A 14,600-nucleotide genomic window follows, 5' to 3' on the forward strand; every position below is an offset into this window, starting at 1 on the left:
TGTCAAAAGTAGAAGCACCCATCTACAGTAAAACACTTACTTAAGATATGTCTTCAGCATTCAGTTATGCAAACATCTGCAAGCATATGAACTACCATGCAGATAATGTCCTATTCAACTTTCATAAAGGTCTGTATCAGAAGAATGTAAAAACAGAAGTGACTTGCATTTCACCACCCACCAAACACTGCTGCAAACTGGGATGGATGCAACTATAACTAATAATTATCTTCAGTGTAACCCAGCTGTATTTCCCTGGGTGCCAGGAGCCATCTGTGGAGCCCCACATCTCAGGATGCTAGTACCTCTCTCTTAAGACATGGAACTTGTGTCTCTATCATCCTGAGGAAGGGACAAGGATCATAAGTAATGACTGGGGAACAAAATAATCACAACCCCTAGGTAACAGTCTGTAAAGTAACAAAACCACACTGAGTTCTTTTGCAACAGTAGTATACCATGGACCATCAATCACTTAGCCCAGAGGCAATATTTTTAGAAGGCCCTTTACACAATTTGCTTTCACACCAAAACTAGCAGAATTGTTTTACAATGAAATGTTCCATTACAAAGTCAAAGCTAATATATAGAATGTCAACATTCTGATGAAGGTGAACAAAAGTGTTCAAGGTTTTTGTGTGTTTAAAAAGCTGCCTCTGGTGTGCAGCTAGCCAAGGCCTGAAATGATTGCTTTTGCTTGTCAAAGCTACAGAGAGATCTAACAGGCAGAACCTTGAGAGGGCAAGAATCTGCCCATTTGTGAGTTGTCAGACCAACACTATTCAGTGTCTGTCATAGCATGCCACTTTTCTTCAAACAAAGGAACTACAGCAACAGATACAAGAGGTTTAGAGAGCTGAGAAAGGGTAGATAGTTTATTTTCTGAGTTTTCTGCAACTGTGGACCTAGTCAGACTCACTCCTAAAAAACTGTTAGAGAATCCCTAAGAACCTGATCAAGACTGGTAGACTTTATCTTTACACCCACTTTCCCCCTCCCTGGACAGCAAACATTTAATACACACATATCTATACACACCTCAAAACCCAATGTCCCCATAATTCCCCATATCCTTTTGTTGTACCTCAGATAGAACTGGGTAGGGTGAGATTAAAAGCACCTCTATGACTCCTGAGTGGGGAGCTAGTTGGCTTTGGAATTGGACATAGAAATACCCCTCTTATTTAATTAAAGTTCCAATGGAATGCACACTGTAGTCAGCAAATTTGAACTTTCCCAGGTACCTACAGAGTCCACCTTGGCAGACTGTGCCACCACAGCATGTTCTGTTAGATAGAAGCTGAAACCAGGGTTTTATCTTGAGAAAGCTTTTTCAGAGACTGGGGAAATACCAACAAGCTTGACTTATGGAAGCATTATGTCAATTGAAGTCCTGTCCTCTTGGATGACTCCAGCTTGTATCAGGTTAACATAAAAAACAGCCAGCGCAGCATGGACTTATAGAAGAATTTTGTCAATGAAGAATGAGGTAGCATGGTGTGCTCTTTCATTTGAAAGATATCTAAGTTTCATTTGTGAATATTTTTTTAGAAGAATCTTTGGAAGACCAGAAACTTGTTGTGCAGACTTAGGATTCTTTAGAGCATAGAGCAGTTAGTAAGGTTTCTAATGGAGGCTGTAGTGTCCTCTTCAGTTCATTTACTACGACCATGCTAGTCTGAACCTCTAAATACTCATTTGTCATTTAATAGTATTCTGCCTCCCTGGTTCTACAGATGCATCTAGGATTTATCCAGTCAGAAGTTAAAGGTTTCCAAGTAACTCTAAGATGCAGCTGGGCTGACTGACAGTGCAACCTGCTGTTCTAGGGTTCTTTTGGTATGGCACCATGTAATAGCAACAGATAAAAGTGTATATAGATAACACTGTGTGTCTGTACGTACCTGTGTCTGAACATCTGTTTCTCTGCTGCAGTTGGTCTTTGGTGTCCTTGGGTTCCACATATGGATTTGTTTAACTGCTGACCACAAATACTTGTAAACATGTGTATCTGTACCGACTACATGTAAGCCTGTTTTGTATCTGTTCTCCACACATGCTAGTAACTATTTAAAGAGTAACCTACAGAGGATCTGTAGAGTGCTTCACAACAATCTTGCAATTTGTTGTTTAAAAACTACTATGTAAAAGAAGGTCAACTTAAAATAGTTAAGTTTTGCTTAAAGTCAGTAAGGCAGCAAAGGCAGTAAGGATCAAAATGCTTACTGAACTGAAAGTACTCGATGGTCATGCTACTACAAACATGGCACTAATATCTATGTTTCTTGTGTTCAATATAAAATGGTTCCAAGAGCTACAACCAGTTGTTTGAACCTTCCCCAGGCAGAGGAGTTAGAAACCCATAACCAAAGCCTGCTAGATGTGCCAGGAGTGACAGGGAAAGAGAGAGTGAGTCACAGTACCATTTTTCTGCCTATAGCAGGCTGAAGAGTTCACCAAATCTTTTAGCATCCTCAACTCGGGCTAAACTGGAATTTGTGAAGGAATTTTAGGGATAGCCAAGAAGTAAGGTGGAGGTTTTATTTATTTATTTATTTTGGTTTTTCGAGACAGGGTTTCTCTGTGTAGTTTTGGAGGCTGTCCTGGAACTTGCTCTGTAGACCAAGCTGGCCTCGAATTCACAGAGATCCGCCTGCCTCTGCATCCCAAGTGCTGGGATTAAAGGCGTGTGCCACCAATGCCTGGCAAGGTGGAGGTTTTATTAAAACTATTTTATAACATTTAAGCATGAGGATTAAGAAAAAGATGCACACAGCAAGTGAAGACACACCCCAGAGCATGCTTTTTAAAGAAGAGTCAGACTTCACTGTCTTTACAATAGATATATATAGGACTTTGGTTGGTTTTGAGGTTATGGTATTCAAAGAATGGCTAAGGAATTTAAGTGGTTCCTTAGGTGTTTGTTGAGGGTACTTGACAGGACTAGGTCAAGCTGTAGACACAGCTATGATGCAGGAACTTAGGATGTCTTCACTAGAAATAAAGGTCAGTAGTCCTGTTTGAATTTCTCAGACAAATGAGGCTCTACTCAGGATCATATACATTGAAGCCATAAGTCTGGGTCATTGCTATTTTAATACTAAATTAAATGTTAATTTATTATATGCTAAAATACCTATATACAGCTGGGCGTTGGTGACGTATGTCTTTAATCCCAGCACTCAGGAGGCAGAGGAAGGTGATCTCTGTTTGAGGCCAGCCTGGTCTACAGAGTGATCTCCAGGACAGGTTCCAATACAGAGAAACTCGGTCTGGAAAATCCAAAAAAAAAGAGAGAGAGAGAGAGAGAGAGAGAGAGAGAGAGAGAGAGAGAGAGAGAGAGAGAGAGAGAGAGAAACCAAACAAATACGAATTGTGCTAGAATTTTTGGGTTCTCAGATGGCAAGAGGTTTGGACCAGACTCCTGTGAGGCAATCTTCTTTTTATTTTTTTCTCTTTTTTTGGGTTGTTTCTGCTCTCCCTAAAAACACAAAACCTCTACCAAATGTTGATGTATACCATAAAGGAGAAACATTTCTGTAAACAGAATTCAAGAACATATTTTAAAAACTGGTTTGTGCAATGCATCACAAAAGTTGGTTCATGGACAGAAACCATGTAATTATCTTAATAGGTGCAGAAAAAGTTTTCAACAAAATACCCTTCATAATTAAAGTTCTGTTGAAACTAATACTACAAAGGACATATCAACATGATAAAAGTCATATATAACAAGCCTAAACCCGACATTATACTAATGGGGGGAGCTGAAAGCATTTCCAACAAGATAAAGAATTAGACAAAGGTGTCCCATCTCCACTCCTACTCAATATCATGCCTTTATGTAGAACAATATGATAAAAGGAAAATAAAAGAGATATAAGTGGGAAAGAAAGTAAGAGTAACCTTATTTGCAGATAATATAATCTACATACGAGACCCTAAAGACTACAAGAATACTAAAGCTGATTTTTTAAAAAGCACTTTCAGCAAAGAGACAGGATACAAAATCAATATACAAAAATGAGTAGCTTTCCTAGACACTAATAATGAACATGCTGAGAAAGAAATCAGAAAAATAATCCCATTCACAACAAAGTATTTTAATAAAGCTAGCCAAGTGTGGTGATATTTTGTTTGTGATCTAACATATAAAACTTGCCTGAAGATCAGAGTGAAGAGCTAGCCACACTAGTTAGTCATAGCTGCCAGGCAGTGGTGGCACCTACCTTTAATCCCAGTACTTGGGAGTCATACCTTTAATCCCAACACTAGGGAGGTGGAGACAGGAGTGATAATGGCTGGTCAGAGAGAGGAATCTAAGGCAGGGGGAGACAGGAGTTCAAAGTATTCAGTCTGAGGATTTGTAGAGGTAAAAGGTCTTTCTTGTGGCTGGCTCCCTTCTCTTACCTTTCAGCATTTATCCAGAAAAAAACTCTGGGTTTTTATTATTAGGATTTATTAGGATTTGTGCTACAGTCAAGGAAGTAAAAACTTCTACAGTGAAAACTTTAAAACACAAAGAAATAAATCAACAATACTATAAGATGGAAAATCATCCCATGCTCATAAAGTGAACAAATAATTATGGAAATAGCTATACTATCAAAATACAATCTACAAATTGGATGCAATTCCCATCAAAATTCCTGACATCATTCTTCTTTATAAATGGGGGTTGGCTGAAAATTCAGAGAAATACCAAAGACCTGTTAGTAAAGCAATCATGAGCAAAAGAACCATGCTGGAGATTATCACCATACCTGATTTCAAATTGTGTTACAGAGAGATAACAATAAAAATATCACTGGCATACACTTTTAATACCAGCACTCAGGAGGCAGAGTCAGATAGATTTTCATGAGTTTGAAGCCAGCCTGGTCTACTTAATGAGTTCCAGGCCAGCCAGAGCTACAAAGTAAGACCCTGACTCAAAAAGAACAAAAAGCATCATAATACTAGTACAAAATCAGAGACATAAATCAATGACATCACAGGAGACCCAGCTACTAACAGACAGCCACAAGAATATTTTTTACAAAATCAGAAAAATGCACATTTGAGCAAACTGCCTCCTCAACAAATACTGCTGGCAAAACTATCTACACATGGAAGAATAAAACTAGACTTTTGTCTCCCACTACATACAAAAGACAACTCTAAACAGATCCAAACTGTAACGAAAAAACCTGAAACCCTAAAAACTAATAAGGACAAAGTAGAAGAAACATTTAAGATAACAGCCTTGGCAAGCATTTCTAAACTCAGTCTCTCAAAACATAATGCCAACAGTGATAAATGTGTTTCCATGAACAAAAAAAAAAAAACAAAAAACAAAAAACAAACAAAAAAAAACATTCTATACACACTCAAGGAAATAACTGCTTACAGAACAGAAGAAATCTCCACCACTATAATCTAACAGGGGGTTAAAACCTAAAATACACAAACTCAAAAACCTGATCACCAGTGATCAAAAAACTAACCTACCTAATCAAAAACTGGTCTAATGAATTAGACAGTTCTCAAAAGATGAAGTACAATCTGGCAACAAATGTATGAAACCAAGAATGTTAGAGCACATCCTTTTTTTTTTTTTTTCCAGTTTAAATTTAGATAAGAAACAAGGTTGCTTCACAAGTCAGTTCCAGGTCCCTCTCCCTTTCCCTCCCCTCCTCCCGTGCCCTCCCCCCAACCTCCCCCCTGTTAGCCCCTCATTTCCCCAGGGAGGGTGAGGCCCTCCATGGGGGTGTCCATAGTCTGTCATTTCATATAGGGCAGGGCCTAGACCCTTCCCCAAGAATTCAGGGTGAGAGTGCACCTCACATTGTTCTATGGGAGTCCAAAGTCCGTGTGTATACTTGGGATGGGTACTGATCTGCTGCCCAAGGCTCAATAGATTCCCTAGGCCTCCATACTGACACCCAGATTCAGGGGGGTCTTGATCAATCCCATGCTGGATTCCAGGCTGATGCCTGGGATTCAAGAGTTAACCTTTGTCTGGTCAGCTGTTTCTGGGGGTTAAACCAGCCCAGTCTTAATCCCTTTGATCATCAGTCCTCCCTCTCTGTTACTGGCTTTCTTGAGTTCAGCTCAGTACTTAACCAAGGGAGTCTGCCTCTTCTTCGATTAGCCACTAAATGAAGTTTCTGTTTCCCAGACTCTCTGGCCATAGGATTGTAGGCTGGCACTCCCCAGATCTATGTCTAAAATCCATATATGAGAGAGTACATGCCATGTTTTAGAGCACATCCTTAATCCCAGCATTTGGAACAGAAGCAGATGGATCTTGAGAGCTAGGCCAGCCTGGAATACACATCAAGTTCCACATAGAGAGATCTTGTGAAAATGTAAACTAGTCCAGAATGTGTTAGTAGGTATGGAGATCCCTGGAAAAAGCTAAAACCAAATCTACCTTATGACTCAGGCATACCATTCCTGGCTATTTGTCCAAAAGTTTAAAAAAGAAAAAAAAATCACAGAAAGGCTTGCACATCAATGTTATTGCACCACTGCCCATCAACCGAGGAAAGGAAACAGAAAATGTGATTTATATACAATGCAATTTGTTTCTGCCATGAAGATGAAATTATGTCACTCTAAGTAAAATGGGTACAACTGGAGAGAATTACATTAAGCAAATTAAGTCAGTCTCAGAAGGGCAAACACTGTTTTCTCTCACTCATGGGTCTCAGACTAACTAGGTACATAAAATGCTGTGTGTGGACTGGTGTGGAAGTAGAAGCAAAACTGTCTGGGAACAAAGGAGAGTAATGGAAAGGGGGATGTGTGAGAAATGTGAGGGCAGTGAGGGATGGAGGGGATAAACCCAAAGCACATTACATACTTGCATGAACAGGGCCTAACATAATCCTTTATCATAAATCAATTATTAAAACATCCCATGAGTTTCTGCTTGTCAATCACGTACAGGACTGCTACAGCCTTCTACAATGAACATTTCTTCACTCCTCCCTTTAAAATACAGTTTTATTTTGGTGTTTAGGAGGACTACTAACTTTAATATTCTACTACATGTTTTAAAATACGTAAATGCACGGCTACAGTTCAAAGTCATCCATAGAGAAGGTCAAGCTAATGGACATATAACACTAGAGTGGCTGGAGAGATGGCTTGGTCATTAAGAATGCTGGTTCTCCCAGAAAACCCAAGATAGGTTCTCAGCGCCCACGGTGGACACTTAACAACCACCTCACACCTTCCTCTGACCTCAACTGACGCACACACAATAACACATTCACAGACACACACATACAACATACATGTAAATAAAAATAAATCTTAAGTAACATTAGGTAAATCATGTAGTACCAGAATTCACTATAAACTTAGGAGTATCCTTATGATCAAGCTGCCCTCCTAAGATGAAACAATGACAAAATTCTTTTCTTTAGCATTTAAATGTAGCTTTTCACATTACAAGGCAGGCTCCATCCCAAAGATGACAAGAATAAATCTGTTCCAGCTGTCAATTCATTCCCATAAGAAAAAATTCAGGTGAGTTTAACTAAACCTGTGACGATTTTGGTAAAAAAAAAAAAAAAAAAAAAAAAAAAACCAAGGCATAATGGTATATTTCCAACTTGTAATCTTTTGAGTTGGGAATCACATAAACTGTATTTTATGCCCAATGCACAAACTACTTATAGAGATTGATAAGACCGTACTGAGAAGGCTACTGCAAAAACATTACTAGGTGTACTAAGGGCTCCTTTTAACTTTTTTCAAATATACAAACCAAGTCAGTCAGATAAATCTGAAATTCATAGGACTGTAATTCTACCACATGCAAAACTGGATCACTTAACTAACAGCCGCCTGGTAATAATTTTTTTTTAAACAACACTCTGAGGTGAACTTTTTACTTCAATCCTGCAACCATCCCCAAGAAATATTTATGTGTGTGTGCGGGAGTGTATGCACACATGTCATATATATGTACACACATGTGTATCTACAGTCGCAAGCATACTCCCTTGGGCCTGGGATAGGTTTTGAAGGAATAGGGGTGGAACAGAGTTGTCTGGGGGAAAGCAGACCAACTCCAGGTAAAGGCCTCTAGGTGAAAAAAAAAAAAATACCGTTAAGGTTAAAAAAAAAAAAAAAACTCCCCTTTATGACAACTCCCTTCCTTTTGGAAAGAACAAATACCACTGCCACCCCAAACAACGACTCTGGCAACATCCCAAGAGCACCCGGCCCGAGGCCTTTCCTGTCACCTCCGGGCAGCACACGCACATGCATACAAACGCGCCCCTGTACACTCAAGCCACACTCCCCGAGGTGTGTGTGGCTAGCAAAGCTTCCACCGTTCCCTGCGGGCCTAGCCCTGGGCAGCGGACCCGCAAGGCTCGAAGCCGCGCTGGGGAGAGGAGGGACAGGCGGCATCGCTCACCGTCGATGTTTTCCCTGTCGCTGATGTGCTGCAGGTTGCAGCCCGTGTCCTCGCGGCTGAGGTCCGTGTCGGGCCGGTAGGACTCCAGCCGCGAGTGCGCATTCCTCCGGAGCTTGGGGCTGGACGACACGCAGCACGAGGTTGTGTTCCCCATCGTCGTGCGCCTGGCTGGTAGCCCCGGGGCGCGGGCGCGGGCTCGGGCGTAAAGGCAGGGCCGCCCGCGCCCCGCGGAGGGCGAAAGCCGCGCCGGCCCCGGGTCAGCAGCGACGGCGGCGGCGGGGCCTCGCCATGGACGGCGGCGACAAGCGGGCGGCTACGGCGACCAGTAGGCAGCGGCCCGGGCTACTACGGCCTCAGCCCCTGGTTCGCGGCGGAGGAGCCTGAGTCCGCGACTGCGGCCCCACGCAGAGCTCACCCCGCCGCGGCCATGGCGGGCGGCGCCGCGCAGGCCGCCTCCCACCACGCTCTTGTACGGCGACCGGCTCGCAGCCGCGACTTCGTCAAGCGGTTCCGGTTCACGCCGGGGACGCGCGAGCTCGCGCGGAATAGCCAAGTGCGCTGCAGGAGTGGGAGCGTCCCCGGCGAGGGCAGTTCCGCCCCACGCCTCCCGGCGTCCGTCCCGTCCCGCCCCGCCCTTCTGCGCGGCCCCGCCCCACGCCCTTGCGCTTCCGCTGCACCTCTCCGCTAGGCCCCGCCCCCTGCCCGCGGCCCCGCCCCCTCCCCTCCCCTCTGCTCTGGAAGCAGATTCTTGGCACAGGAAGGTGTGCTGTTGTGAGCACCGGGCCCGAGAGTCGTCGCCGACAAGAGTGCAGTGCGGCTCTCCGCTCTTCCGCTTCCAAGTCGCAGAGGCAGGAAGTAGACAGTGGCCCCGGAACCACGAGGGGGGCGCCCACGGGAGGGAGTCTTAGCGCTGCCTCTTGGCTGCTGCAAGCTGATGATTTCTGAGTGTCCTAAGGTTGGAAGAAGCTCCGGGCTCAGTTGGGAGCTCACCCTGCTCTGTCAAACTGCGGAGGACTTGAGAACGAGCCTGGGAACTGGGGCTGACGAAGTCATGACGAATTAGCTGCGGTTTTCCGAGTTTTGCACTACACTTGTTTTATGTTTCACTTGCCGTGGATTCTGTACTTGGGTCGGCGCCGTGAACCAAGATAAATGTTGGAAAGAAGTTAAGGTGAGGAAAACCACCTTCTCGGTCCTTTCCAAAGAGCGAAGGGGGCTGGGGCTTTCTAACATCCCCCACCCCACATACTTGTGACTCTCGCCTGTTATCCCAGCAGGGTAGAGAAGACTGGAATGATCAGGAGTTGGAGATATTAGTGGAGTCAATGGAGGGAGGGAGATGCATGAGGAAACATCTAGATGCTTACTTGGCATTAGCACTCTGTGCCTGTCCGGTTAAAGGCTTTCTGTTGTTCACACTTACTCTTTTTTTCAGCCTGTGCAGTCCACCCACGGCATGGAAGGGTTCCTACACTGTTGCTCTACAAGGGTTGAGGAGGGTCCATACTCTTGAGCTGTAAAAATGTCATTTGGTGGGATGAGTGGCCGAATGCCTTAGGAAATGAATGGCTGCAGAGTGGTGCTGACCAGATGAGACTAAATGTTAGTGGGGAGTTCTAGAGATTCGCAAGCCCAGGGAGGGTGGTAACGAGCACCAAGAGAAAATGATGTTCTTTATTAAGGTTGTACTGACCTTCCCAGTGTGAAATGGAAATGGAATGTACTATCTTTTCTTTCATAGCTAAATGAGACAGAAGGAGTTCCATCTTTAAAGAGTTTGGTGAAGATGGCACCTGGAGAAAAAAAAAAACCTTCGCCCTGTTAGCATTTTGTGAAAGTATGTGCTCCGGGTTGTATCCTGTTCCCCAAAGCTTCACTTTGCCTATCAATCACCCTGCTTTTGGTTAGTCCGTCTCATAAGGGTGTGAGACCAGGCTCTGAGACCCCTTTGTGTTAGGAAAAAACCCAGGAGCACATCCAACTGTGACTTAACCACTACACACCATTTTACAGAGGCTAAACCCTTTGTCTTGCCACATTTTCTTCTGTCTCTCAGACCTTCTAAAAACAGGAATGTCTGGGACATATATGCAAGTCAGCCAGGACTCACATTGAGACTTTCTGGGCTAATGTGTAAAGTAAGGAGGTTGGTTGTTCTTACAGCTTTGCAATTTGGGGTGCTGTGTGCGAGTGTGTGCATGGCATATCCACCCCGACATAGTAAATAGCAATTTAATCATAAAGCTCATAGACATGTTGACCTTATGTTTGAAGGTCATGAGAGGAATAGGAAAGCACCCAGGAAACCGCAGAGTCTGTATGCGGATCATTGGAAGAACTTGGGAGTGGAGGGAAAGGTGCAATTTTGGGTCATTGAAGCCACCCATGGGTGCTTACCACATGGTAGAACAGTCACTGTTCAGCCAGGATGTTTTTGTCCCCTTTTCTTTTCCAATCCCTCTTTGACACTCCCACCCCATTCTCTTTAGAAATTGTGTCTTTTTAGACTTGCTGGGGAGTTTGGAATGGACATTTAGGCATTAAGCTTTAGTAGTGATTCACCTAGTTGTCACCTACCCTGAATATACATAAATTTACTTCATATTCCAGGCAGAGGTGCCACTGGACTGACACACAGTGGCATTTAGGGAAGAATTTTGTACCCTAGCAATTCCTGGCAGAGTTGTGATGCTAAAATAATGGTTATATTGAGCCAACACCTAGATGCCATGCACTGTTTTGGTTTGGTTTCTCACATTTAGACCTATTTTCTTATCCCCCACTTGACAAAAATTTTTAGTTTTTCCAGACAGGGTTTCTCTGTATTGTTTTGGAGGTTGTCCTGGAACTAATTCTGTAGACCAGGCTGGCCTCGAACTCACAGAGACCGGCCTGTCTCTGCCTCCCGAGGACTGAGATTAAAGGCATGTGCCACCACACCTGGACAAAAATTTTTAAAAGCAGGTAACTGTATAATAACAAAAACACTGATAAATGGGCAAAGTATTTGAGTTTGGCTCTAATTCCAAAGTTCAGCAGTTTTAATTTGAGGTCATGAAAATTTGATGTTAAATCATAAAAATATAATTACTTTCTAGTTGTGAATTTTCTGGTAATAATAATGTTAAGTGATTTTTATTTATCCAAAGAGGACAGTTTCTCGAACCAGTTGCTTTCTTTTTAGTCTCAGCTTTTTGTGTGTTTTTATTTTATTTTAGTCTGTCAGATGACTGTAATTCCTTAGCTTTGTGTAAAGGTTTTAAGTGAACAGTCTATGAAATAATATAAACACTCAGTAAGAAACATTGTTTTTTAATTTTTTAACATTTTAATGTAAAGTGTATTTATTTAAAAAAAATACAAAATGAGCTACAAGTCTGTCTGTTTGTGGCCTTTCCTTGTTTTCTTTTACTGAAGTGGGGTGTTCCTCTCCACCTCCTCATGGCTCTGGCCAGACCAGAGGTCTTGTGGGGATGGTATGGGGGCAGAGAGTAGGCTACATCTCTGTTACCATGTGTGGGATCTTTATGGATCATTTTGGCCTCCCCTTGGTTGTTTTCAGTCCTAGCAGTTGAGGGGTACTTAAAGCTTGGTCAGGCTGCATATGGAGAAAAACTTCAGGGATCTAAAACTGACAAAGTGTCAGGGGCTCATGTTTTGTTCATCCCACCCTTCCCGTTCCACAATAAGTTTAAAACATTGATTTCTCTGATTTTGCCCGAATGGTAGCTTCAGCTTCTGTTACATGAGCATTAACTACATCGAAAGTACGTGAGGTTCTTAAGTGCCAGCTTTTTTGCTATCCCTTTGGAAAACATGGTGAAGGTTGATGGGTGGATTGTTGAAAGAAAAAGTCATATGATCCTGAGGCAGGGAGACAGAGACAATTGTGATGTTTGCCTTTATCAATCAAGCAGGGCCAGATATTAAGAGAAAGTTACAGTCTATAGAAAGGTTAGGAGAAAAGCCCCTTATGGATTTAGTGGCAGTGGTGGAGAAGGTTTACACCAAGGGAGAGAGTGCAGAAGACAAGGAGCTTAGAAAGGAAAAGAGACATGAAGAAAGCCTGACTAAGATCCTAGACCTCAGCAGGCCTGCCACTGGAAAGAACTGAAAGAAATCCTTCTGGCTACGGGTGCAAGAAAGCCATCTGGAGAGGACACCTCTCAGCCAGGCCCAGGCAACGAAGAGGACAAAAGATAGACAAAAATCAATGTGCTTACTGTAAAGAGGAAGGACACTGGGTAAGAGACTGCTCCCGAAAGCAAAAGGAACCACATCGGGTGCTTGAAGCCTTCCCAGTCATCCTTCATAGGGACGATAGTGACTAGGGGGTACGGGGCTCAGTGCCCCTCCCTGAGCCCAGGGTAACCCTTGAAGTGGAAGGGAAGAGAATTACCTTTGTGACGGACATGGGGGCTGAAAATTCAGTCCTAAGTGTGCATGGACCCATGACAAATAAGACAACACAGGTGCAGGGCGCCACCAGCTCCAGGCCCTACCAATGGGCTACCCAAAGATTGGTGAATTTAGGCACAGGACAGGTAACCCACTCTTTCTTAGTAATAACTGAATGTCCATATCCACTTATGGGACGAGACCTCTTGTCTAAAATGAGGACACATATTTTCAGAACAGGGGGCTGAGCTCAGGAATGCAGATGGGACCCCAATACAGGTCCTTCTGACTACTCCCCTGGCAAAAGAATACAGGCTGTTTCAAAACATGCAAAAGGGGCCAGACCAAACGATGTCAGAATGGTTAGCCAAATACCCACAATCTTGGGAGGAATGGGACTGGCAAAACACCAAACCAGCCACTGACCCTAGTGAAATTAAAAGCTGGCACAAAACCTGCAAACATACGCCAGTATCCTATGCCCCTGGAAGCAAGGGAGAGGATCACCCCCACATCCACTACCTCTTGGAACAGGGAATCTTGAGGCCTGTCCAGTCTGCCTGAAACCCATACCTCCTACCAGTCAGATAGCCTCATAACAATGACTATCAGCCAGTCCAGGGCTTGCAAGAAGTTAACTGGCGAGTTACCGACATTCACCCCACAGTGCCTAATCCGTACACCCTGCTCAGCTCTCCCCCCCTAAACAAAACTGGTACACAGCACTTGACCTAAAAGATGCCTTTTTCAGTCTGGCATTAGCACCACAGAGCCAGTCATACTTCGCCTTTGAACGGCGGGACCCTGAAGCAGGAATTAACAGTCAGCTGACTTGGATCAGGCTGCGCCAGGGGTTTAAAAACTCCCAACCATCTTCAATAAAGCCTCACACAAAGACCTTCCAACTTCCGGGTGTGCAACCCCAAACTCAGGTTATTACAGTGGATGATTTACTGATAGGGCTGCTGACTGAGAAAGCTGCCTCGCTGCAACTGAGGACCTCCTACACACCATAGGAGAATTGAGTTATCGAGCCTCAGCCAAGAAGGCCCAGATCTGCCAAAAGCAGGTATATTCTGAGGTGGGAAGCGACGGCTCTCAGATGCCTGCAAGGAAACTGCTAAAAATTCCATGCTCCCCAAGACAAGTAAGAGAATTCCTGGGGATGGCCGGCTTTTGCTGCCTATGAATTCCTGGATTTGTAGAACTAGCCAAACCTCTATATAAGGTCACTAAAGAAACCAAGGACTTTCACTGGGCTGAAACACACCAAAAGGCTTTTGAAAAACCTAAAAGGATGCTAACTAGAAGCCCTAGCTTTAAGCCCGCCAGATGTTACTAAGCTCTTCACCCTGTTCATAGATGAACGCAACAGGGTGGCAAGAGGGATCCTGACTCAGAACTTGGGTCCTTGGAAATGCCCAGTAGCCCACTTGTCAAAAAAACTAGACCATGTGGCGGCTGGCTGGCCACCCTGCCTGTGCATGGTTGCTTTGGCCACTCTTCTAGTAAAAGATGCAGATAAACCAATGTTGGGGAAGAACCTGACTGTGGCTACACCCCATGCCCTGGAAGGGGTGCTCAGGCAGCCTCCCGATTGATGGCTAAATAACGCCCACATGGTGCACTACCAGACTCTACTCTTAAATCCTGCAAGAATCACCTTCCAGGTGCCCGCTGCCCTAAACCCTGTGACACTACTTCTGGACCCAGACCTGGAAGCTCCCATTCACTGCATGGAGATCCTGGCTTGGGTGCACAACTTCCAACCCGATCTAAAAGATAC

The 14,600-nt window shown here is 44.0% G+C and overlaps 1 protein-coding gene across 2 annotated transcripts in view; it reads right to left on the reverse strand.

The window, feature by feature from the left end:
• Positions 1 to 8,989, reverse strand: part of Ccny (cyclin Y) — a 134,744-nt gene extending 125,755 nt beyond the window's left edge. The window contains exon 1 of one of the 2 annotated variants that reach the window (XM_005083449.4): positions 8,417 to 8,989. In XM_005083449.4, the coding sequence (XP_005083506.1) occupies positions 8,417 to 8,570 (154 nt within the window). In that variant the 5' untranslated portion in view covers positions 8,571 to 8,989. The remainder of the gene's footprint in view (positions 1 to 8,416) is intronic. The other variant, XM_013123078.3, reaches the window with a different exon arrangement.
• Between the last annotated feature and the right edge of the window lie 5,611 nt (positions 8,990 to 14,600).

This window comes from Mesocricetus auratus, unplaced genomic scaffold (assembly GCF_017639785.1).
Source record: "Mesocricetus auratus isolate SY011 unplaced genomic scaffold, BCM_Maur_2.0 Super-Scaffold_100013, whole genome shotgun sequence".
Classification (NCBI taxonomy): Eukaryota; Metazoa; Chordata; class Mammalia; order Rodentia; family Cricetidae; genus Mesocricetus; species Mesocricetus auratus.